Genomic DNA, 25,970 nt, shown 5'->3' on the forward strand with positions numbered 1-25,970 from the left:
CTGGGTACGGCCCTGGTACGAGCACCTCCCGTGATACCTCCCTGGACTTCGCCTTTGCAAACGTTACCCACTCGAAATGGCAATAAACCCAAGAAACCCTGGGCAGTGATCACTACAATGACACGTTCATTGGGGAACGCCAGGATCACGAAAACAAACTCCGCAAGGTCACAACCACACTTCCCTCCGTCACAGATAACCTTGAAGATTGGACTACAGCCCTGGAACAAATTGGCCCAAACTCCGCAGTAAGGACCCATAACCACACTTCCCTCCGTCACAGATAATCTTGAAGATTGGGCTGCAGCCCTGGAAGTCCTCGTCCAGAAACACAACACACAGCGGTGCAAGTCATTGATAAATGCCTGATAAATGCCTGAAAATGCCAGAAACAAAGACACAACAGAACGCTCAAAAAACGTATCGCCAACATTACTCAGGCAGTATGCACACATAAATTGGAACTCCTTCTGCGATCAATCAAAAGGCACCCTCGAAGCGGACCTAACAAAGCTTTCGCAAGCTTATCGATAAGACAAGCCTACACGCACCACCACCTGCCAAATCAATCGCCTCACCCGAAACAGCGATCTACCGCCCCAAAAATTCCTCCACTTTCCCCACGACCATCTCTTTGGGCACCGGCCCTACAACCCACCTCACAGGGCCGTACCCAGAAATTTTTTTCGGGGGGGGTTATGAATTTTGGGAAGGGGGTAGTTTTGCTGAAAGCAACAGTAAGTATTGTTTACGTGCTGCCTGAAAAGATTTCGGGAGGGGTTCGAACCCCCAAACCCCCCCTCTGGGTACGGCCCTGCCACCTCAAAGCCCACTTCTGTCCTATATTCGGGTCCCCCTAACACTGCACTGGACACCTTCTTCACCTCTGGCGAACTCCCACAGTAAGCTTACCAGAAATACGACTAGTAACCTCAGCCCGATTCTTTTTCCGACCATTGCCTCCTGCTCTGACGAAGATGCAGCCTAACTTCATGCAACCACTTCACGGCCAGCCACCAGGGAGAGTACAACGCAATTACAGCTAACAAAACATTTTAAGTGAGATTAGGGCACTACTTTGCTTTTACAGCAAGGGAAGTGTAGCATACAGGGGTCACCAATGACGACAAAGCAGTGGACGACGACCCTTGCACCAGTATCAGAAAAAAGAATGAAGAAAGGAAACTTTCATCACAGAACCTAACCACTCGATTTCAGCATGGACGGCAGCGATGGCTCAGAGATACAGCACTTGCCTCGTATGCGGGAGGTACTGGGTTTGAATCCGCGTCCTGCCGGGCACCCACTGGTTTCTTTAATGGGTACAAGCGTCCCTGGTTGAGCGCAGACCCTTGAAAGGGGAATCCACGCCTGGAAAGCTACCTTTACCCTTGCGAGGGGCCCCTGACCCTTGTCCATCTGGGGGGGGGGGCCCCGGCCATCATGCCGCGTTGCGCCATTGCCGGGGTGAGTCTGGCGGCATGTCCTGCCACAGGCAGTTGCGAGTTGAGTGTCCACCGTGGCTGTGGAAGGCACCATGTGCATTAGTGTGCATTGGTGGCACCGGGCCCCAACCGGTAAAATAGGTACAAGCGATTCCCTGGCCTGGCGCTTGGCCCTTGTGTGGGACTACAACGCTTGGGAAGTTCACCCGGCTTGCACAGGAAATCACCCCTATGGAAAGGGGCGGCTGCAAAAGTGCAGGAACTTTTTTTTTTATAGCAGCTGAGCTGTGCACCATTTGGTCAACACTTAGCCACCTTCTAGTCCATAAGGTTAACTGATAAGAGACTGCTTTACTCGAGGCTGGTGGCACATTTTGCCACCACCCAGACTGCAAGGCTGCTGTACCTTCTAGGCCTTCCACCAAGAAGCACGCAGATTGTTACTCCAAGCAATTACCAGAACAAAAAAAGTGTTGCTTCGTAAAATAAAAATGCAAACTGTAGTTTTTTTTCCCGAAAGGGCTGTTTTACATTTACCACTTCGGTATGCAGATGATGAAGCTGGCACACTTTCGGTGCAGGTGTTTCCTCAGCACATTTCGGCGGCATTGGTTGTTCCCACTCCATCAACTCCATGCAGACATTGCTCCACTGCAAACTTCTTGCCAATGGCCGGCCAACAGCTGCTGTTGGCGCGATGTGACATGCCTGCCAACAGATCGCCGGTGCACTGTCGGCCTGGAGTGACGCCCCCTTTACTCGTTTGTGAAGATTTGCCTTTGCCATAGACCTGTAAGCACTGCACAAATTAGCAGCACCCCAGACTTCAGCAAGAACCCAACAAGACCGCCAAGCATCACTCTCTTCGTATGAAGAACAGTCCACTTTATTCCAAATAAGAACAGCAAGGCCGCAGGTTGTCGTGCTAAGCCTCACTGCAAGTGGCGAGAGCTTGCTGGCGTCGTCGGTGCGTGCAGCAGCAGCAGGCTGGCTCAGATGTTGATCACTCGACTCAGCTTCTGTATTCTGTTCAGCAAGATGTCGCCCTGCTTGATACAGGCCTGCACCGAGAGAAAGAAGGAAGGCACGCAGCTCTTGTAAACTTGTTTGTGCAAATTGACTGCAACACAGATTGTAGGCGGGCCAGTTGGTACATAACTGAGTCACAAACAGCGCAGGAAGGAGACGAAAGGAAGATCACACAAACAGGGCGCTGACTAACAACTGAGGTTTATTGTCGCGTACAGGCAATAAATAGGAAAAGACAGAAAACACGTGATATACAAATCTAGGAATTACAAATACAAGAGATGCAAACAATATACAAAGACGACAATATCTGCTGTGGTGCAGTGATCTGTACTACTGCTATACTTGCAGCAACCAGCAAAATTTATATCGCAGCTTCCACACAATCTCGCCTCGCTACCAAGAAATTCGATTTCTTTCCCAGTAAGGGCGACGGAGGGTGTGCTGATGCAATCCTTCTTACGGTTGTATATTTCCCATGCTTCTCTGATCTCCCGCCGTAGCCTGTCCTGATACCCGGCCACCACGTGGCACTGCTCAAACGAAGGCGAGCAACCTGAGCAATTTTACAATGTGCGCAGCGAGCGTGCTCCCTGTTGCATCTTTTGCTTTTTTTGCATTTTTTACATCACACGCGTGCTCTCGAAGCCGATCATTTAGGCAGCGCCCCGTTTGACCCATGTACGACCTTTTACATGACAATGGTATCTCATAGATAACTTCTTGCCGGCACTGAACGAAGGGCTTTGCATGTTTCTTCGTTCACCTGTTGACCGCTGGGCAATCGCTGTTTACTTTCCGACAAAGGCTGCTCAATTTGTCGGGAGCAGAGAAAACAAGGTCTACACCCGACCGCCCTACTATTTTCTTGAGCTTGTGGCTCACACCATGGATGTAGGGTATTACGGCTACCTTCCTTTTCTCTCTTGGTGGAGCTCCTGTTCTTGTGGTTTCCGTAGGTCTCTCAAAAGTTTGTGGGCTACAAACTTTTGTCACTCGTTACACCGCAGTCACTCGTTACGCCGGGCTCCGCGGGATGGCGGTACTTGCTCATGCTAAGCACGACTGTGAAACACATGACTGTTTCACGTTACAAACTCTACCTCACCGAACGCAAAGTATTGCCTCGAGTTCAATGTGAATGCGATTAATAACATATCTGTCGACGCCACCGTTTAGAATCGGATTGGAACGGAGCAGATGACGCACGCCAGTGTTTCTTCAGTATGCGGGCGCAGTGGCCCAAGCCGCACCGTGTCCTTGGCGCATCGGCCATGTCTGTGGCCGTTTCCAGTGTTGCCACGCGAAGAAATTGACCGCTAAACTTTTCAACGAATAGCAACTATAGTACCAGTGTGCTACGACTGAGGTGGAGAAGCAGGGCACAAAACAAAGAGGCCCGCACTTGGGTGGTGAGGGAGGGAGCCCTTGCTTCTCCTTTGGCCAGATTCACAGCAGACCACTAGCAGGGTTCGTACAGGCTTCAAAAGCAAAAATTCAAGGGTTTTCAAGGACTTTCAAGGACCAGAAAACACGTTTTCAAGGCCCCCATCTAATGTTTTATATGGGATTATTTATAACTTTTTCAACACAATGCAAAATTTCGTTATTGCCCAATTCCTAAGCACATTAGTGCACATTTAGATAGGCGCTAACTGGTTCATGAATGCTCCCCCAGCTTTATTTTTTATTTCACAGTAGGCATTTAGAGGTCTTTTTTTTCTTGGTGTTTTGCTGAGGCTGTTTGATTTCAAAACTTCATAATTTTGCCTGCATCTTCTACTTTGTCAGCAGGAGTATGAGCTTAAAATAAATCAAGTGCTGCTGCAAGGCAGGATGAACTATGTACACATCTACCATTTGCACATAAAAGCAAACGCAGATGGAGCGTATGAGGCACAGCAAACATGCAATGAGCGACCGTCCGCAGACTAAATGGAATATGCAAGATAGAGAAGAGAAGCCGGCTTTCACTGGATTGTATCGTGACATGGATTCTATTGAGGAATGCTGCTCCTAATGTTGCCTCGTAAGAATGACAATCCACCAAACTCGTAATTTCATGCAATACACTGAAACGTGATTGTTAGAATGTTTCTTTACATTTTTAATGCCTAAAATCCATGACAAACACTTTAAATTCTTGTGAAAAGACAGGGTCATTGGTTCTCTCCAGAAAAATCAAGGGTTTTCAAGGACCATTTAAAAATTCCAGGACTTTCCAGGCCTTGAAATTGACACTTCTAAATTCAAGGGTTTTCAAGGTTTTCAAGGACCTGTGCGAACCCTGACTAGTGAAACTGGTCGGGCTGCTTTTCACAAGTATTGGTGGCAGCCACACCCCTGATCACAATGCTCCCGAGACTAAAACAAAAGTTCAGCAAGAGAGTTTTACGCTTGCTCTGAATGCCACGAGCACACACAAAATTTCAGCTTGTTTTTGTTACAACACCCACTTCATGGTGCTGCCGGTCAAGCTGGCCCAGTTTCTAACTAAGATCATTTTTACAGCCCATTTCTTATAACGCACTTACAACATGTCCCTCTGCTTCAGCCATCTACATTGCCTTTTAATTCACTGCACTCTTATCAACTCAGACATGCTAAACTCCGATGGCGTTTACTCAACCCCTCTGATGCAGGGGTCGAGGCTTTCCTGCAGTGTGCCCCGTACAATTGTGGCAAAAACATAACAAAACATAACCCTGCTTGCTGATAGTACCTGGCAAGGAATAGGCGTCAATGCCTATCTTCACAAAACTGTAAACTCAAGCGAGAGGGAGCATCGTGCTGTGGTCATGTAAAAGCAGGCACCCTACGTACACCCTCCTGAAAATATTACTGCCACTTCCTAGCAGCAACTACGATCTAGCACCTAGACCTACAAACTAAAAGGACAACACATAGTTAGCAGTTCAAAATGCTTACAGCGCAAAACACGAAAGTACATAAGCAGGATAACAAAGCAGCGCCAACTTTTGTTAATTGTGTTTAATCTTTGCCCATTTTGACCAGTATGCATCACCAATCCACACCACATATCTGAACTCCTCTCATTCCCTGGTACACTGCTGTTGATGCCTGCAATCACGCAACGCAGTTGACCCCAAAATGGTTGGGCAAGCAACTAAGGGCTTCGCAGCATGTCTCTCCAAAACAGGTAGCATTGACGCCTGCAGTAACACTGTGCGACTAATGAGCAACCCAACACTGGTCCCCCAAAGTGTCGGCACATGCTCGTCTGTTGCAATGTGGGTATTTGCACCAGCTGCGCACGTGCAAAACAGGCACTTCTGTCCACGGCAGCCCAGCAGTGAGAACCGACCGAGCCTTCCCCCGTCCTCCTACTGACCTGGTACTGGTAGTTCTTGCTGTCCGGGCGGTTGGTCTCCACCACGTCCCCCACTTTGTCGATCTTGCAGTGGAGGCGGCCGGCCGCTATGAACCGCGCCAGCTCCCTACACAAGGCGAGCAGAGAGAAGAGCAACAGCTCATTTCCCTGCACTGTTGCACTGTGTACACCCCAGTCGTTGTGAATGCAACAGCCCCAGCAGAAGAGTCACGTGGCCTAACGCAAGTTCCCCAATAGATGAGGCACTGTTACAAGAGACAACACAGGCTCACGAAAACATCACTGCTCCTTTGCATCCTCACTGTAGGCTTGTTTGAAAAACCGCAACGGTGCACTGTCAAAAAACATTCTTATGAGCGCAAAAAAACAGAAGCAGATCGCATAAGACTGAAGGGGAGTGGCTGTGTAAGTATTATTCAACGCTGAGCTGCAGTTCTTAGATAAATTCCTTCGATGAAGCATGTTGCAGGGGTGAGACAGCTGCGCATATTGCGCCTTTTTGATACAATTCCATTTCCCTGCGCCAAGCTGCTACAAAAGCACGAAAATGGCGAAAATTGCGCCAAACTGCTCCAGAAGAGCCTCAACGACACGGATTTTGATGCTCATGTCAGTTTCGGCGGGAATGAAAGCCTCCCGCATCCCGGTATCGTCGGTCAATCGCAAACACAGAAATGGCACAAATAGAAAGACTGAAACGAAGCAGCGATAGCTTCTAAAACTCGATTCGCTTTCCGTCCGAGTTCGCTGAAACGGCTTTCGATTATGCATCGCTGTGGCAACAAACATGGCCGCCGCCTTATCTGGCTGCTTCCAACGCGCTCAGTGCGCATCGCCGATATTTTCCCTGGTTTGTGTTACGCTATCAGCTGGGTTCCAGTCTATTCATTCTATCTGTTGTGGCTCGGAACAGTGACGTTAACGCGGGGATATGGTTTGAGATTGGTGCCAGATTACGGGAAGTTGCGCAGCTCGAAAAAAAGTTAATTGAAATGTGGGGCCTACGACTTCGGCGTGGTTTGTCCTTGAGTTGCGAAACGCGGTGCGCGCGTCTATAATCGGGTTCGTGAAGTGAATTGTTTGGCTCGTTGTGGTGTTCTAAAATGCTGAGGTGTTGCTGTGCTTCGAAGCGCGATCACGAGCCTCGGGGATGGAACGGTCGACACGAAAGTTGCGGGCTGTGCTGCGGCGCCGCGACCTGTTCAGGCAGCGCCCAATAGCTACAGGACTACACTGTTGCCATAGAACGCGACTGTAACACTTGATGTATGCAAAGTAAATTTAATGCCAAAATCTAGGTGGCTAAGCAGTAACGCTACTCAAATGACCATAGGGTGAACCGGCGCCCCGGGGACTGAAACGGGTAGGCTGGTTGGGCTATGCGACCGTTAGCTCGAAGTTGCTCAACTGTTGCCGTGACTACAGTCATTCGTACAACGCAGCCTGGGATTACAAAAATAATAATTTTAGCATTAAAACGGCAAAAAAACGCCACGATTGCGGAGCCCTTAAATTTGATAAGAGTTTTAGCAGTCCGTCTGTTCCGTCGTGTTAGTTACCGTGCTGACCGGGACTCGTCTGGGCCCTTGGGCATTCGTAGCGGTAGGGGGATTAGTTCCGCGGGCCTGCCTTCGCCTTGTCCACGCCTCCTAGCCCTTCCGCGCGTGCAGGCGCAGGCCGGTCCCGGTAAACCCGGTAACAAAGTAACCAACATAACAGACGGACTGCTAAAACTCTCTAATGTTAACGGCAGTTTTGTTGTCAGTGTTGCATGCAGCCGCAACACAATGTCAACAGTTAGGAAAAAGGTAGTGCAGTTAGTACTTTGTGATACTCTTAAAAACTCCTTCAGGTAAGGCTGTTTCAGTGTTCTGTGTATTCAAAACTGATTGAAATGTGCACTTGACCCTGCAAATTGCTGAAATAATGATTTTTTTAAGCTCACAAGAGGATGTAATAAATGTCCCTAACTGCTCCAAATCAAGATTCTTCTGCTCCAAAACCGAAATTTTGCTGCTCCGAAAACTGCTCCCAAATCTGTTTGGGCTGTCTCACCCCTGATGTTGCCACGTGAAAGAAGATGTTTCATTGCGCAAGTCTGGACATCGGTATAAATGTGTGCCACTGGTGATTTCGAATAAATAGAGGTAGCACCCATTCGCGTCCCCTTTCTTATGTTCTGTTCACTCTGTGCTAATAACCATGTTGGCAGACCACAACCAACACGACCAGCAACAACTGCTCTTAAACATTGCCAGTTCAATCTCTGTAAAGGAAGTTTCCAGCAGGGAAAAGAGATGGAGAAGATATGCTGCATTTTTAAAGGAACTAGAGCAATTTTAATTTTGCCTATGATTTATACAACGGCCAGGTGGACATTACATAAAAAGAGGTCAGCAATTACAACAAATTTAATTAACCAAACTTTGTTAAGAAGCTTTTTGGTTACTAAAGCTAATGTTATGGCTGAAAAATAGCAGGGGTTGCAAGAAAAAATAAGCGAAAAACCCAGAATATTTTTGTAGGAGATATGTGGCCCCACCCTTCAACACATGGGCAATCTAGCTTGTGCCGTGCGTCCAGGGACCAGAGCCTCCCTGGAGTGGAGGCTGAGTAATGGCTTTGAAATACTACCCACGGGGTTCCACGGGTGGGATCCTGAGCAAAACAATGGAACGAAAAAAAGGGACAAGTGCTTGTCCTGTTTGCTTTTGTATGCATTCTCTACAGTGTGTTGCAACGGTAGTTGGAACACTTAAAAATTTTTCCTGAGCGAACCGCTGCTCTGTTCGCGCTCAAACTTGCCACAAAGGTCGCAATTTGTGGTCTATTTTGTTTGATACCGGGAACAACGACGGTACTTACCTGTTTATCCTGAAAATAAATAAAAACGATTTTCGCCTATGGGAAAATGGCGGCGATTTGGATGTGCAAGCCCAAAAACCGGGTTTTCTGATTGTCTGCTGCACCATTTGGCTCCGTAGGTGAATCCCAAACATGCGTTTCACTCTGCAGGTGGTTCCGTCGTTTCAACATCAACTTGCGCTGGCTCGCACGTCCAAATCGCTGCCATTTTCCCAAAGGCGAAGATCACTTTTATTTATTTTCAGGATAAACAGGTAAGTACTGTCGTTGTTCCCGGTATCAAACAAAATAAACCACAAATTGTGACCTTCGTGGCAAGTTTGAGCGCGAACAGAGCAGCGGTTCGCTCAGGAAAAATTTTTAAAGTGTTCCAATTATCGTTGCAACACCCTGTACTCCCCGTTGTTTCGTACTGTTCTACAATGTGCAAGCACACCAACTCGCCCAATTGGCCGCCCTGCGATGCATTCCATTCGGTGTATGGCCTTACATAAACTAAAAGAAGCATTTGGTGCCGATTTACACGTTGTACTGGTTATCACTGTACAAGCTTCTAGGCACGGTGGCACACCTTCTGGCGCCTTCACATCCAACTCCTACCAATGCCACTTCTTTTCTCTTTTGTTGTTTACACCACAGAATGAGGACACTCCGGACAAGAAAGGGAGGAGACAGAGCGAGAGAGAGCAGTGCAGCCCCAGAGCAGCGCTACGCACTGGTCGATGAAGGCCACGGTGACCCCGAAGGCGTCGGCCATGTACTGCAGGGTGAGGCTGCGGTAGGACTCCAGCAGCTGGCTGTAGGCCAGGATGCGCATCTCCCGCACGTAGAAGCGCGCGTGCGGCGCCCACAGCCGGTCCCGCTGAAGCTGCTGCTCCACGTACGCTGCACCAATAGACGCAACAGGATCGGACCAGTTCAGTTCAGTACAACAGGATGGCAAGTTGGGCGAGTTGGTGCTGATTCATCTCGAAAACAGGCGCGGAAAGACGTAGACTAAGAAAAGTAATACACAGGACGACGCGCTTACTAGCAACTGGCAACGTTTATTAGAAAACAGAAATATATAGGGAGACCAACCGACATAATTCACTGATTAAGGCTTGTACATAATTCACTGATTAAGACCTATACATAAATTATCAAACAAAAGTTTCCCCCGACATAAAAGTGCAACCCATGATATGCTATTACCGCACGTGTCGTTCCAGAAACGCCAATTCTGCTTCCTGCAGACTGACTGAAGATTTACTCACGCACATTGACCCCTCCCGGCTGATATTCCATGCTTCCATTATTTCCCTTTCTGTCTTGCCCCTGTGCCTTGCACTCTTTACAGTGCGAAGCCAGGTGTGTGTAGGGCCTGCCCACCAGCGAACTGTGGTGCTCCCGCAGTCTTATGTTCAGGCAGTCTTATCTGCCTGTTTGCCCGATGTAGGCCTTGCCACAAGGTAGCGGCAGTCGATACACCACTGATTGGGTGCAAACAGGCAGATGCCTGAACATAAGACTGCGGGAGCACCACAGTTCGCTGGTGGGCAGGCCCTACACACACCTGGCTTCGCACTGTAAAGAGTGCAAGGCACAGGGGGGGTGCAAACCCATGTTCGAAAAAACAACCGTGTTGTTTAGGCACAGGGGCAAGACAGAAAGGGAAATAATGGAAGCATGGAATATCAGCCGGGAGGGGTCAATGTGCGTGAGTAAATCTTCAGTCAGTCTGCAGGAAGCAGAATTGGCGTTTCTGGAACGACACGTACGGTAATAGCATATCATGGGTTGCACTTTTATGTCGGGGGAAACTTTTGTTTGATAATTTATGTATAGGTCTTAATCAGTGAATTATGTATAAGCCTTAATCAGTGAATTATGTCGGTTGGTCTCCCTATATATTTCTGTTTTCTAATAAACGTTGCCAGTTGCTAGTAAGCGCGTCGTCCTGTGTATTACTTTTCTTAGTCTACGTCTTTCCGCGCCTGTTTTCGAGATGAATCAGTTCAGTACGGCTGACAGACACAAAGCACGACTGGAATGCCGATGGCCTGGTAGCTGCCGTAACATTACCCTGCCAACCGAGGGTTTAAATTTCCCTGCCATTTATGCTGCACGGTTCTGACCGAGACAAAGTGCGCCTTGTTTTAACCTGGCTCCACATTTTGGCCCTTGTAAGAGCTAATTTCTTATGTGGCCTTGACCTCAGCTCGGTAAATTTAGCGCCCTAAAAGTTTCAGAGATTTGTCGTTTGCTCTTTTGATCTCTGTTTGTTTATGCCATGTGCCACAATTCGCAACACATTTTAAGCGTGATAGATTTTACTGCAGTCATTATGTTTTAGTGATCTTTCCAGAAGTGATATACACAACAGCAGCTTTAACCGCAAGGGCCCACCTTTACAGAAAAATTTCAACCTTCAAATGATTATAACACTTCAGTGGTTCCAAGTATATTGGAAAGTAGAATGCACACCCATGTGCAAATTGTGTTTGCTGCAATGCTCTAGGGAAAGTGAAATATCGGGCGGGTTGGTATGAATCAATGACTGCGTCAGAACAAATTCAACAACACCAAGCAACACCAAGCAACTGCAACATTAACAATCGATAGATTCATTCAGAAAAATCCATGCCCCAGTAGGGAGACACCTGCACTGAGCTCAACAAACGCAACCAAAAAACAGGGCCCCATTTGCTGCAGCAGGGAAAAAATCCTGATGTAGGAAGCACCCAGGGCTCTCAATTTTGTCATTTGCATAAAATGTGCTATCTCCAAGTCAGCACTTGTATTTGTGTACAAGAAAAAAACAAGTAAGGAAGGCTCCGAGCAAGATAAAGCTGTCCCCACATCCCGACCTGGTGGTCCATCCCCAAAAGCAATAAATTCGCCTTCCCTGATGCCGTACGTCCACCGAGTACGCTGCGCAACACCCTTGTCTATACACTCACTTAAACTTCAACTAGTTACCTCTCAAAACTGCGGACTTAAACTTTTCACGAAAACCTTGAGGTGAAAATATATGGTTAAGACTTCAGAGTGACACAATAGTTTTCTTCAAATGCTTTTTGGCCGAGGCAAGATAAGGCTATAAGTATATAGACAAGTGTGTTGCCCTCTGTACCTTCATCGCAACCGCCAACCAAGCAATGCGACCAGCACACATCTGACAGAGAGAGCGACCCGTACCCAGCTTTCGGAAGAAGGTGGCATACTGGCACTTGTACAGGGAGAACAGGTACTCGCTGATGTCGGGCACCCGGTGGAGGACCTCCAGGATCTCGGAGCCCTTGACCACCTGCAGGGAAGGGGCGTTGAGAGAGGAGAGGCCACTACGGGCGCAGGGCGAGCAGTCCCTGTGCAGCTTAAAAACTTTACAAGTGAGGTGTGCACGACCTGCCTTGCAACTGGCCTGATTTTGCCTATTCTCGCAGTATTCATTTGAAGAATTCTGGGGCTGGATGCACTCCAGAGCAGCAGTCTGACTCAGTGATCATTTGTAATGTACAGCACCACTCTATGGGGGAAAAAGCTATTAGGGACAAAGCTTTCCACCACAGGGACAGAGCTGGGACAGAGCTAACGCGAGGAAAGTCATGAAATGGTGTTCTGTAGGATGGCCTGAACAAGATCTCACTGACACCACCAAAAAGCACCGCACACTGCCCTCTAAGCACACATCACTACTTGGTGGAGCCCACTAAGGGCTGCGAGCACCTGCCACACGCGGAAGCGGGCATCTGCCGCCATGCACTGAGAGCGGCAACGTAGCAAAAAGCCCCTTCGTTTCGAATGGAGGTTCGCATGTTAGACGGACAGCGAAGCGTAGTAGTCCGCATCTGATGTGGGGTTGCATGGTGTGGTTTTAAACCGTGGAATCCATTATATGACACTTTGTGGGAGCCTAGAGCCACGGTTCATCGGTAATGTGTACCAGAGGAGAGGAAAGCCATGTGTCATCTGCAAACACTGTGTGTGTGGGAGAGAGAGAGAGCTCTTCACTAGAGAAGAAAGGAAAGAGGTTTGCCGGAATTTGAACGCTGACATGCTTCTGCATTAAGTAGTCTGATGACACCACTTGGGTGCGCAATGTGTGCAAGGGGGGATTGGCAAAGGATGGACACGAGCCGCGCACACTGTGCTTTTAGAAAACGCCCGACTGCTCTCACAACAGACAGAGAGAGAGAGAGAGAGAGAGAGAGAGAGAGATGCTACCTTCTCGCGCAGCTCGACTCGGGGCAGGGCGATGATGGAGGCGAGCACGGTGTAGGTGACGAAGCGCTGGTAGTCCATGAGCTCGTAGCAGGTGAAGGTGGACACCGTGTCCAGGAAGGACGAGGCGGCCCCCTTGAAGTCTCGCACCGCCAGGCTGTACAGCCCCTGGTACACCTTCAGCCGGTTCCGCCGGTCCCAGTCGCCCCCCTCCTCGATCAGGCTGCAATACCGGGCATGGGAAGGACGCAATGATGGCACAGCGTGCATAATAACAGCTCCACTGCGCTTTTGGCTAAAAAGCGTGCAGTGTCTGCAAACATTGGTATGCGCTGCACATGCCAGAAAATGCCTAGAACTAATACGCGGGAAAGCAAACAACTTTTTTAACCTCCCACTCCAGCTGTACAGAAAAATAAAAAATTTAGGCTCATTATTTTTTTAGGCACAAATATGCTTTTCTATTGACTGGTACACTGGCATGCAGTAATGAAAACACAGCTGCGGATTTGCCACCACACGCCATTCCCCCGACTATTCGCGTATGTGTGGCAGAGCATGTCGCGCCTACGACCCTTCAAGATCTCACAAATTGCGCGGCTAACAGTTGTAGCCTTCCGCAGCCCCTACCAAGCGGCTTTGGCGAATGCCTCACCGTACATAGAGGTCAATGAGCCCTTTTCCCCAACCTGGACAAGTCCCTTTCTGGCGCGGAAGCTCAAACACCCAGGCAAATCCAGACAAACACTCACCCTAACAAATCCTGGCTATCCAAAATGTTCCCTCAAACACACACAGACACATGCAATAAATGCGGGAACCCTTAAACATATTTCATGCAACCTGGGCCTGCCCTATCATCTGGCCTTCAGGAAACACCACCACAAATACGGTCGCACTATGGGAGGCAGCTCTGGCCAGCTCCGACTATGGGAATCAGAAGGACTTAATTCTTCAACCCTGGAGAGGAGCAGAAGAGTCTGCAGTCCTGGAAGGAGGGCACCACCCCTAGGACAATCGTGACACCTCCTTTTTTTCCTCCTAATGAACGTTTCTCTCTCTCTCTTCTTCACGGCCATCAGCGCAATGGAGCCTTGCCTCTTGGCCTTGTCGATGTTTCGGGTGATGAGGTCGTGGTCAAGGTAGAAGAGACCCAGCCGGATCAGGTGGAACAGCAGGTCCAGGCGGTGGCCCAGGGACACCGTCTTGTCGTACGTCTTGCGCAGCTGGGTCAGCGCTGCCTCCTGCAAAGGTGAAGAGGAAAAGCAGGTGAGACCAGCCACATGTGCACAGAGCTTTCACGGGGAACGAGACGAGCGAATCCAAATGTCTCAAGTAAGGCTGGCTGGTTTGCTTGCAACACTTGTGAAAAACAGCACGGAGACGGGGACGATGAAAGACTGATAAACACACGCACCAACTCATATCCCGCGATAAAATGGCACTGTTACCATACCCCACCACTTCGCCCCATTGGCTTCTGTTTTTGTGTTCCCTTAGTTTCTTTATTCCACTGACATCATTGCTTGTCTTTAGTTTTCACTGCCTCGTGCAAGAAAATGTTTCCTCTAGTTGTCCCTGTCTTGGCACCATGTTCTGTCAATGCGCAAAGCCTGGTGAACTCTCAGTGAAAGTGACAACCTGTGCACTGCAAGTCAAACAACAAGCATTTGAGTGTACAACTCACCCTTTTCTCTGTTTCAAGCGCATTAGCCTTTTGAAGCCCACCGCAAAAAAATCTAGTTTAGGGCAGCTACAAGGGTTCATAGAGCCCACACCCGAGCAGGTCAGTATGACCTCAGGAGGAGAAGCAATCCAGAGAAGCTTCTAGCAAGTACTATGCAATGCATTTCACTAACAACATTTGAAGTGAACGCCTGCGACGCAAAAGAATTTCTGATAAGAACAAGCAAAACGGTAGCCACACTTCTAACCACTCTTCGTCATGTGGAATGGCAGTATTGTTCCGGCACAAACCGAAGTAAGCTGACAAATGTAACCACTGAAGTAGCTCCTTTCTGCTTCAAAAGGGAAGAAATTTGTGATCTGAAAAATTCTTTATGACCTACAACCAGGACAAAGATCAACGGTGTCCTTTGCTCCTGGCAAGTAAGTACGCACTCACATTCGGCTCCAATGCAGGAGGAGGCAAGGCGACAGTTAAAAAAGCAGCATTCCCTCTACCCTGCAATGACTGCGTTTACTTCATGCTGACTTTCAAGCTCCCTGCTGACAGGTGCAGGCCACCTTTGAACAGTGAAAGCTAGCAAAAGCAAGGGGGATGGAGGGGGACGTGCCAAGTCTTGTAACGTCTTATGGTCATCTTAAAAGATGTTCATCTTTTTTCACTTTTCTTCCTAACCTGCCCAAGCTCCATTTCGGTGTTGTTTTAATGCTCACTTAGAGCAACATGCAGCAGCATTTCTGCCCCGGCACTGCTTGGCACAGTCGTTCCACGCCTGCAGTAACGAGCATGCCCTGCAATGACACGAGCTCTCCAAGGCAGATTTTGCGGCCAGTTCTTTCTCACTGTCCACTGTGATCCAACAACCATCAAGCGTCAAGCAAACCCCGCCTCATCTTTCCCACTCCCCGATATTCACTTAGTCAGCGGCCCCGTGCATCTGCCCCGTCTGTGCTCCCCACCATCACAAGGCCTGACTAGCTCTATTTCGCCCTACAAAGTTTTGTTGAAGGGGCCACGAAGAAACGATACAAACCTGTTCGATTTAAAATAACCAGCCCTAATGGGTAACTCCCTCAGCTCCACTACAGCCACTAAAAGAGGATTTTCTTTCACCGAGAAAGAGCAGGAAATATTAAGGAAATTTCGAATTTCCCGCCACAGTGACGCAATCCGGCTGGAAGTGATTTACTGCAGGCCAGCACTACAAACGTCTTTTCCAGTGTGTTCACTGCATGAGGGCATTTGAGAGATACGACCGAATGGAGCTAGACGCCCCATTACAATCCCCCTGTCGTGTCTCTAGGTGATGGGTTAGGTCTGCAGCAACAAGTTCGGTGAGCTCAAAGAGACCTCACTAGAAACTGGCTGGGGAGTTGCGACCGCTTCATCCGTTTTCCTCAACATCTGCATCACTTGTTAGAAGTTTGTGATAATAATGGTATTGCAGTTATCGGGACAAACCTATCTCTATAATAAATCAAACCCCTTTAAAGGGGCCATGCAGACAAAATACAAGTTTGGTTCATTCGAAAGATCGCCTCATTAGAATCGTACTGACACTACTTTTAACGCACACTCCGCCCAAATAAGCTATATAATTAGGAAAAAAGGGAATAGCCATGCGACCCACTAGCTCATTTCCCGCAACAGAACCTATGATGGCATATGTGCCAGCTATGCGACTGGCTGACCCGGCAAAAGCAAATGCAAATCAGGCCGGGCTTATAAGCTTGCTGAACGAGCTATTTGCACCTAAAAGTTATGCATATTCATTTTACAGCAGTAAGAATGGTGGGGCAAATAATGAAAGTTACAAAAGTACACGTAAACATAAAAGTAACAATGCCCACTGCTGTTGTTACTGGGCACACTACGCTTGTTTTAGCTGCACAGCAGTCCACTGCTTTGGAGTTTTTTCACACAATCTGGCAGATTGAAGTCTTACGGGACCCTGTTTGTCGAGCATACCCCATGTTTCAGGAAACGATTGCTTTCTACCGTAACAAAAGCAGGCCATGTGCAAATACAGTCAAAAGCCATGCAACGGCAGACAACGGTCCGTAGCTGACTATGGTAGCGCCATCTGGGAGGACTGACGTCAAGCAAGGCTGCAGAGCCTAATGACGCACTGGAAATTCGTTTGGATACCTACCCTTGATACTTCATGCAGACGTCACCAAAACACACGATTGGGTGGGAAAATAGAAATTTTAACCAAAGGTGATGAATTTCTGCCGCCAGAAAAGTGCTGGAGGAAACACGAAACCTTTCGAATAAACCAAACTTGTATTCTGTCTGCATGGCCTTTTTTTTAAGAGGGTTCCTGCAAGCCAGATTTTCTTCAAGGATAAGTTCTTTTGTGTTTTCTCCCACCCCCCCGTCTGAACCGGGAAAGAAGAGGAGCAGAGTGAGAGCGGCACCTTGTTTCCGATGCGGCTGAGGTACTCGGCCTTGGCGAGGTGTGCCTCGCGCACCTCCATCTCGCTCAGGTTCTTCTCGGCGTCCTCGATGGCCGAGTCCAGCCTGGCCACCTCCTCCTCGTTGGCCTTCTTCATGTTGGCCAGCAGCCGCTGGTCCACGGGCCACCGCAGCTCCGCACACGTCTCCTCGTAGAACGGCGCCATGTCTGCACGTTCGTACAGGATTCAGAGACAAGAATTCGAGGATATTCCAGGCCCTTTCAAAGCATTTTCAATGGTGCAGAGGAGAACGTGCACCAGCTTTTCCCTGATGTTACTGCCCACACGATAAACATTTGCTTCTTTAAGTTTCAAAAAAAGAAACAAGCCATCTGCACACCCGTGAAACCTGGGGAGGGAAGTGTATGATGTGGTTTCGAAGTTATGCTTAAGTGTATAATGCGGTTTCAAAGCTGAGCACTCCGCTTCTTAGATTTTGGCGTTTTTTCCCAAAATGATGAAGCCGTTGGGGGTACAGGTATACATCTTTGCTGTAACAGTGCTGTCTCTTTGAAGCACGATGCGTTCTATACTCGGTGACAACTTAAGAACGGCACCAGAAGTGGCCGCTGTGCCTTATCACCGTAGCCAGATGTTTCTCCGCGCGGCGCAAGTAGGGCGTTACTGGGAATATTTTGAACATGGTGTGAGCCGTTACCGTGATTTTTGGACTTAATATGCTTATAAACGACTCCAGTGACAACAAACAAACTGTGTGAGACAAGGCAGACGATATCACGCATTCATAGCAAACTCCTTTCAAAACACGCGCACACTGACGTCACGGGTCCGGCGCTTTGGCGGAGTGATACACTACATGAGGTGGTGCCGTTCTTGAGTTGTAACAGAGTATAGCGCGAGGCGCTGGAAAATGAGTGTCCCAGTGCGTTCTTTTCGTGTGCGTTTTTGCCTATGGAGATAGAAAGTTCTAGTGCAAAGCGTTGGAAAATGAGTTTTCCGGTGTGTTCGTTTGGTACGCGTTACATTCTACCCCAAGGTGTTGGAAAACAAATGTCCTGGTGTTTTAGTACCGTGACCAGATGCTTCGCCTCTAAAATGACTGAGAAAAACCTCCTTGGAGGAACTCCACTATTTTAAAGTGGTTAAGTTTAGTGCCACCCACAATAGTACTGAGGAACTTTACGAAAAAGTGTCTGATAAATATCTCCTTAGAGCAACTCCACCACTTGGAAGTGGTCAAGCTTAATGCCAACCACAATAATACCGAGGAACTTTTCAAAAGCCATGCCATGTTGAACTTTTTCGAGCTCTGCAAATGCTCTTATTACACAGCTTCGCATAGCGAGGAACACAAATTAATACCTCCCGCCACTCTCCTGCCCTAAATTTCAGTGTTCATCAATGGGAAAGGGTATTGACCGTTCTTCTGACTCTGCCTACCATCACAGCCTTCAAAATAAAATATTCCTATAAAGCGTATGAGCTAGATGCACCGTGTTCTCACATTCGGAGTCTTGCTTTTCTGTGCTTATTTTTATGCAATCCTGGAGTGTCAGCACCATTTGTTTTCAATATGTAGAGCGGCATAGCTATTGTGGGCCACAACAACAGAGAGATATGCAAAATGACTAACAGGAAGCGGCAATGCAGAAAGCAGTACGAGATATGGAAGGGGCCAAATACTAATTTCTGCACCGTCTGATGCCGGTATTTTATTCCACATGACACAGCATGCCTGTACTCCCACGCTGGCTTTAAATGGCAAAAACGTGTTTAATGCAGGGCCACACCGATAAGTCATGAAAAGCAGGTCACATATTCGGGCCTCTTCTTCATTGCCCAAATAATTTAAGGCTTTTAAAGCAGAAGGAAAAATTCAAGGCTTTCAACGCTCACGAAAAATGAATTTTCAATTTCAAGGGTTTTCAAGGACCTGTACGAACCTTGGCCGAAGGGTAATTGAGTATTGCACGAGGCTCCAGTGGAAATACGACGCATAAAACAGCGCAACGAGACTACCGCCAAACCACAATCGCTTCGCTCGAACTCTCAAGTAAACCAAGGGATGCGCTGTTCGCTTCCCACGAAGGCAACGCACTCTGCTAACAGTCGAACGACACGGCCTGGAGGTCTACCTAGGCTGGAATATTTGAATCAGTTTCGGAAGCTAGATGAGCGTGAAAACAAAACAGAGAAAAAAAAAAAAAAAAAACAGTTGTAGACAGCGGTGGAGGGGTTTCTTGCTGAGTCACTGCCGCTCAGCTGCAATCAGCTGAAAATCGGGAGACGTAAATACGTCATTTTCAACTCGCAGTTGCGTGATACGCTATGCTCAAGTCTGCCAATTTCTAGGTTGTTGGTTCTTTGTTTCTGATAATGCAAGGCGCTCATAATAAAAGAACATTAGCTGCTCTAACTGCGAGATTTCGTAGTACTTCCGAAGTAAACGCGTCCCGTGCTACTCGCGCTGAAAAGCAGACAAGCAGGTGAACACTCAGTCCGCGCTTCTCACAAACATTTTAGAAAAGAAATGGTAAGAGACGGAATGAGACGGGCAGTGGTGGCCCCTGCCAAACACCGTCTCCGGCTTACTGTGCTCGGTGATGGCACTCATGAGGTCCTGCTTGAGTTTGTCGTTGTTGGGCTCATGGTGTGCCAGCACGAACTTTATCTGCGCCAGCTCGAGGTTGGGATTCTTCTCCAGGCTTTCCTCTTCCAAATTTTCAAGCGGCATGATGAATCAAAATCGAACCCGCACGACGGCACACAACACCTCGAAACACTGAAAATGATGATGATGATGATGTTGATGATGCATCTCGTAAAATGCGTCCTCGCCACTTCTTTAGGTGTAGTAAATAGTGCAACCTACAAAAAAATAGTTGTTTTTGTAATAAAACACTTTGCTACTAAAAGTTAGACAAAATATTTAGAATTTGTAGTCATCACCATGGAGGAGAACTGCGTGACGACACTGCAAACGCGTGACGACACTTGCGAGGCGGCCGTTTCGAATGCTGTTAATTTCTTCATAGCAACTGTAGCCCTAAAGTCCCTTGATCGGCGCTGGGACTTCAATAACATGCAATCGCAAAGTTCCTGAATACCACAACTTGTGAACGCCTATGAACGCCCTAAGTGAAGGTTGATTGAGGAGGAAAAGGTTGTAGCTATAAAGCCATGAACGATGGTGAGGCCGCCAACTCTCTCGGTGAGAAATAAAAAAAGGCATAAAAAATTTAAACCCAGTTCCACCCACTAGAAATCTGCTCCAGCGCAAACGGGTGCTCGCCCGAGAACTGCAGCGCCGCCGCCGCGCAAATTCTATGGTTTGCGCAGAAGAATCGGCAGATAAACGTCAGCAGGCGCGCGAGGCTCCGTCCTCCCCTATCCCACCCCTGCGAGACCACTGTACCCTCTGTCGGTGGATCTTGAAGCCACCCCGCCGGCGATTCCCAAAAAAGTTGCAACTACGAGCAGCTCTAGGAGTGAAGCGTCCAGTCATACCTCAGCATTGGCCCAGAAAATGGCACACGGTCGTTCACAGGATTAGAACTAGATCTGCAAGAACCCCACACTTTTGTGCCACAAGATACGGTAGCCTAGATGATCCCGAGTGTTCGCTGCAGTGCTCAGCCAATAATGACATTGCACACATCCTGTGGGATGCCCTTGCTTTACCAACTGTCGACAACAAAAGCCTTCAAAACCGTAGGATTGGCAATCCCACCGAGCCTTAATGATTGGCTTTATCCAAGCCGTTCCAATCAGAGCGAAGAACGGCGGCTGCTCGCCGCTCTACGAAACTTCGTCAAGACCTCTGGCCTTCACGTACCATTCCCTTTAAGTTCATACTCAATTGGATGTACCATTAGATGCATCATACTTTTTCCCCAACCCATTATATACCTAATCGATCCCCTAGACACCAAAATTTGCTAAAGCGTAACATGGCGTCTTTGTATCCCTTGTACATAAAATAAATGCTTGTTACCACCACCACCCACCAAATGAGGCTGCTGGTTGGTCTGGTAACCTACTCTCACCCCTGCATGACGCACGACCTATACAGCAGACAAACAAAAAGGCTCGACATTCAACAGCTCTGATGTTACAAAAAGGGGGGGCGGGGGGGCTAATCAACCATTTTATCTTGCCTTCCCTACACCTGCGGTGCATGTACATGCACTGGACACACACAGGACATGTATTCATAAAGTGCCACAAATACGTGCCTGTTTTTACCAGTTTATTTCAGTTAATAACGGCACACAAAATGCCCCAAAGTTTTTCAAGCGGTGCAAAACGCGCAGTTACCGCTAAGTTGTTTCATGACATCACTTAGGACCAATCAATTGTTTGCAATCGTACAAGTCAAATCCAAGAGTGGCGGTGCAACCAGCTTGAAATTTGTCCCCTCTCTTCTCCACTGTTCGACTCCAACATAAACCCCAGTTTTTTGAGCACCGCTGGACAGGATCGTGGTACGTTGGAGGTCAATCGGAGAAACCTTCGTCCTGCAGTGGACCTGAGTAGGGGGATGATAATGATGATGAATATGGCTGGCGCAGTCTGTCCACGTCAGTCAGGTTCCTTACTTTCATTAGGCTGTCTCTATTACAACAGCAAAAATGCCCCACAGAAAACGTCAGGGTGCCACTCTTGGGAGTCTGTCCGCACTTGGTGGCAATTCCTCAGGGCATTTCCCAAGAGCAGCATTCATGCTTGTGACACCCAGTGCTTGTGTGGGCGCGTCAGTAATTCATTTTGCTCTTAGTCATTTTTGCAAGCGCACAAAAGCCTTTTCACTTGGAACGGCAAGTATTATGGACAAGGTCATCTTGTCACATCCTGCTTCTGGTAGCAAGCGTGATGCACTGATACTGGCAATTTCTAATAAGCGTAAAGAAATCAGTGAAATCAGTCCTTGAACTAAACCTCCCAATGATTTGGCATAAGCCCTTCAACAAGCTTTGATGGTTGCAACTGACAACAATAACCCTCTTGCCTCGCTGCAGAGCCCTCTAGCAAATTATCTGCTGACCATATTGCACTCGACCTCCTTCCCCTTCCTATAAACAGAGCAGCTGACCACTTCCCTTTTTTTTTCAATAAAATTGCTCTCTCTGCCACTTCAAGGTGTCCCCAAGATGGCACGAAATGCATTACGGTGCGAAACACCCTTCACAGATAGCACATCTTGCTGAACATACATGCAAAGCCCTGCAGTGTCCGCCTCCCCATAGCTTGCAGCAGTTGGGCACAATCGGTGGTGATAATTGCATTGTTGTTTTACCGTGTTTGGCAGCATTTGGCAGCACCAATCATAAAGGTCCACCAAGAAGCAAAACAAAAGCTGGTGGACTGTGGACTGTATGAAGCAGGCCTTACACTAAGTGTTCACAGGAAACCCACTGTGATCTCAGCACCCCTTTACCCAGTCTAGGCCAACTTGAACTGTCCATGTCCACGGTCCACCATGCTGTGCGCAGTGAAAGAGGTGTGAGGAGATACCGTATTTTTGTGCGTATAACCCGCCCTTGCATATATCTGCCCCCCCCCCCTTCCAGGTTCAGCCCACCAGAAAATAAAAAAAACATCCTTGCGTATTGTCCACACATTTGATACAGGAAAGGCTGCACCAAAGCTACTGTTCAAGCAACACATCACATACTATGCAGGCAGAAAAAGCATACACGTAGCAAGTAGAATACACTGAGTGCAAGGCGAAAGTCACAATTCACTCAGTGTCATTGCTATCGCAAGAGCTACCACTTGAGCCGCAGCCCTTACTGTTGCAGACAAGGTCATCTTCAGTTCCGTTCATGCTGTTCGTGTTTATTTTTTTCTTGTTTTCGTCCTTTGTTCGCAGTCCTTACCGTTGTACACAAGGTCACCTTTGGTTCCACCCATGTTGTTTGTGTTTATCTTTTTCTTGTTTTTGTTTTTTCTTCCTTGTCCTTGTTATGTTTTGCGCGATTGCTGCCATGGAAGGCTTAGTCAGTGTTACTGCGTCGGAGCTTCCCGGCACAACACGCATTGCAGTGAAGCTGCACCAAAGGAAAAACCTTGCTCATCATCCATACCCCTACTTTGCCACTGAAATTTTCGGATTTCTGGTGCTGGTTATACGCGCGAAAATACGGTATGTGGAGTGCAGGGGCAATAAAACGCGTTGGCAGTTCCCTCCTATGGCACAAGATTGACAAGCTTTGTACACCCACCCTGATGTAAAGACGAGGCTGGGCTGGGTGCCGCACTCACCTGCGTTCACCTGTTCTGCGTGCAAGCACGCGACTGTTGAACAAACACTGTGGTACCTGTTCAGCTACCAGGATTCCCGTACGACACCCAATAATACTTCCTGCCTCACACTCCAGGAGTACTGGACTACACCTGGCAACAGCTGTACACACTGCACTCCTTCTCGAACACCGTTGAGCGCAAATGCTTTCTTCGCAACACAAGCAAGTCAATACCCAAGTGTCAGCATAATCCTAGCAGAAGACGCAACTCTGCAAATGCAAAAGGCACTGTTACCCCCAACAAAAAGTGAATGCTTCGGTACTACTATGTGGGCCAGGAGGATGTAATCTGTTTCTGTTTACTCCCTCCCTCTTGAATTTTCACCAGAAGTGTCAAAGCTCAACTTGGTCTGTGAACTGAGTACGCCCAAGTAGAGGGCCCCGGATTAATTCAGAGCACTGGGGATGTTTAACGTGACATGTGTGGAGATATCGACCTACATAAGTTTTCATTTCCCACCTCCACGAGAAAAACAGCAACTGTGGCTGGGATCGAACCTACATACTGGCTAAAAAGAATTGCACTCTGCGGTGCAGCAGTGCTATATAACAAAACTGAAGCCGTTCCACTCAATGTGAAAGCTGTTGGAAGCATGGAGCAGTGATTCGCAATAAAGGGTGGTAACGCCGTTATCCGCCCACTGCTGCCACCCATCACGCTCTTCATCGCCCTCTCTCACTCCTCTCTTGATGAATATGCCATTCAAATTTCCCGCCTTTGCTGTGCTCGCGCACCCCCCCTGCCTGAAACTGCGCCAGCGGGAGTTCTGCTTTTTTTCTGCTTGCTTTAATTTCATATGCTGCAGCTGTTTTGCATCATTTCGAACACGTCATTTTTTTTCTTGGGCGGCTGGAGCCTTTCTGCAGCATTTCGAACGCGCCATTTCTTTCTTGCACGGCCGCTTTTTCCGCTTACTACCGTTAAAACCAGCCCGAAGAACGTTCCTAACTAAAAGAACGTGGGGGCTGCCGGTTATATCCACAGATATTGCCTGAAATGTACCTGCAGCTTTCTTTGTGCTAAACAACGGGGAGATGGGTGACAAGCGCCAGCGGTTCACGAGGTTCGAACGGCTACGACTATTTAAACCGAGTGGTTTTCAAAGCCTCAGTGCAACTACCTGTCGACGGTACACCAGGCTCTACTTGGGTCCGTTATCTCGCTGCGCTGCCCAATTCCGGCAGTTGCTTGACATCAACCGTTAGCGAGCTACGACGACAAGGTGAGCCCATAAAGTGCTCCGCACTTAATAAAAGGTCTCTTCAATTTGGCCTGCACTTTCTTCATGAGTTCAGAACGAGTTCAGCCAGTTCAGTGCAGGCGCCGCCACTGCAGAACCGGTCCTGTACTTTTGTCGTCTGCTTCTGCACCTCCTCCCTGGGAGGTGCAGGGAAAGCCGCGAACGCATCCTGCACTCTCTGCACCGTCGGTAAATCGAAGAGAAGAGTGCAGGCGCCGCGCACTGCACTCGAAAATTGAAGAGGCGAGTGCTGCACCACCTGAATGAGTGCAGCGAGTGCAGCACAATCGAAGACACCTGTAAGAAGCAAAGGTTCCTTTTCTTTTGGTCCCCTGTTGTAGAGGTAAAAGTAGAGCGTGAGCCTTTGCATTGCCCCTAAGCTAAAATGTATCAATATTTACAGGGCGACACTGCTGTTCGGTGCGTCACAACGGCAATTCAACTGCCCCAAACAGAACAGCTGCAAGAAGATACGCTGTTACACTTGCGTCAATTTCTCGAACAGAGTGCTACGCACAGTTGCGTGTTTCGGTCACAACTGTTTAGGATGTCACTGTGACAACCGTTTAGACGGTGTGTAGCAGTCACTTCAACACTTAAAAAGGCAACACGCGAGCACGCACTTTAAAATGTCTTTATTTTTCGACAGCATTAGCAAACAGGGCTACCGGAATGGTACAACATGCTCTTCTAAACGCAATCACGTCTCTTGGCATGCTTAGCAGCAACAGCCAGGGAAATTCTGGTTTAGGGGAACACAGTGCTCGAGTGTGTCATGCATGGCCACAAATGCACGGCCCTGTGTGTCTTGTGCGTTCTCTGGCCGTGTCTAATCTCATCAAAACTCCATTGCTAAAATTCTGCCCGTCCATTATAAAAGTGCTGCGTCAAAGTCCACATTTTTAGCAATGAGCCAATAAGGGCACACACAAAAGCACCTCGCACACTCAGCCTTAAGCATGCATCAGTGCCACCCTTACTTCCATGGTTTGTTTACTGGCTGCTTCTTGTGCCTCTCCAAAGGAATTGAAACCACTCTCCTCCACCAGTTGTGTGCAAGGTCAAACGGTGACAAAAGTGGGTAAAAGAAGTCCACCGCGATGCGAAAAAGGGAATCACTGCAGCCGCTAGCTTTATTTACAGCACCCTGATAGGAATGACAGCGCCCCCACTGCAAAACGTGCAATACCTGGACTGTACAGCAAGGCTCAGGTCGATCGCTGCATTACTGTGCAGACTTATAGTCAATTATGTTGGCCTCGCTTCATTGACACTGTTTTTGCCAAACAAAATAATTCGGCTAAAAAACATAGCGAAACTGGACTATAAAGACAAATCTACTGTACTTAACATGCTATCCACCTACACAACCATAATCCCTACAAAGTTAAAACAAAACACAAAGCTTTCTCCATGACTTACA

General features: G+C 48.1%; 1 protein-coding gene across 1 annotated transcript; it reads right to left on the reverse strand.

The window, feature by feature from the left end:
* Positions 1-2,309: 2,309 nt before the first annotated feature.
* On the reverse strand, positions 2,310-19,800 carry Rpn7 (regulatory particle non-ATPase 7). The gene is made up of 8 exons (XM_077685416.1): positions 19,594-19,800; positions 17,002-17,207; positions 13,993-14,138; positions 12,898-13,117; positions 11,872-11,980; positions 9,408-9,576; positions 5,827-5,932; positions 2,310-2,506 (listed from the first exon to the last, which is right to left on the reverse strand). The coding sequence occupies exons 1-8, from the start codon at positions 19,733-19,735 to the stop codon at positions 2,438-2,440; spliced, it is 1,167 nt and encodes a 388-aa protein (XP_077541542.1). The 5' UTR covers positions 19,736-19,800; the 3' UTR covers positions 2,310-2,437.
* Positions 19,801-25,970: the final 6,170 nt, after the last annotated feature.

The sequence above is a fragment of the Haemaphysalis longicornis genome, unplaced genomic scaffold (assembly GCF_048455015.1).
Source record: "Haemaphysalis longicornis isolate Haplotype H1 unplaced genomic scaffold, Haemaphysalis longicornis Haplotype H1 scaffold_9, whole genome shotgun sequence".
Lineage (NCBI taxonomy): Eukaryota > Metazoa > Arthropoda > Arachnida > Ixodida > Ixodidae > Haemaphysalis > Haemaphysalis longicornis.

Coding starts and splice junctions, on each gene's coding strand:
- Rpn7 (XM_077685416.1), bottom strand. CDS start 19,735: ATGCCGCTTGAAAATTTGGAAGAGGAAAGCCTGGAGAAGAATCCCAAC. Junction 11,981..12,897: donor GAGTCGAGCTGCGCGAGAAG/GTAGCATCTCTC, acceptor CCTTCCCTGCAG/GTGGTCAAGGGCTCCGAGAT. Junction 5,933..9,407: donor ACCGTGGCCTTCATCGACCA/GTGCGTAGCGCT, acceptor CGCCTTGTGTAG/GGAGCTGGCGCGGTTCATAG.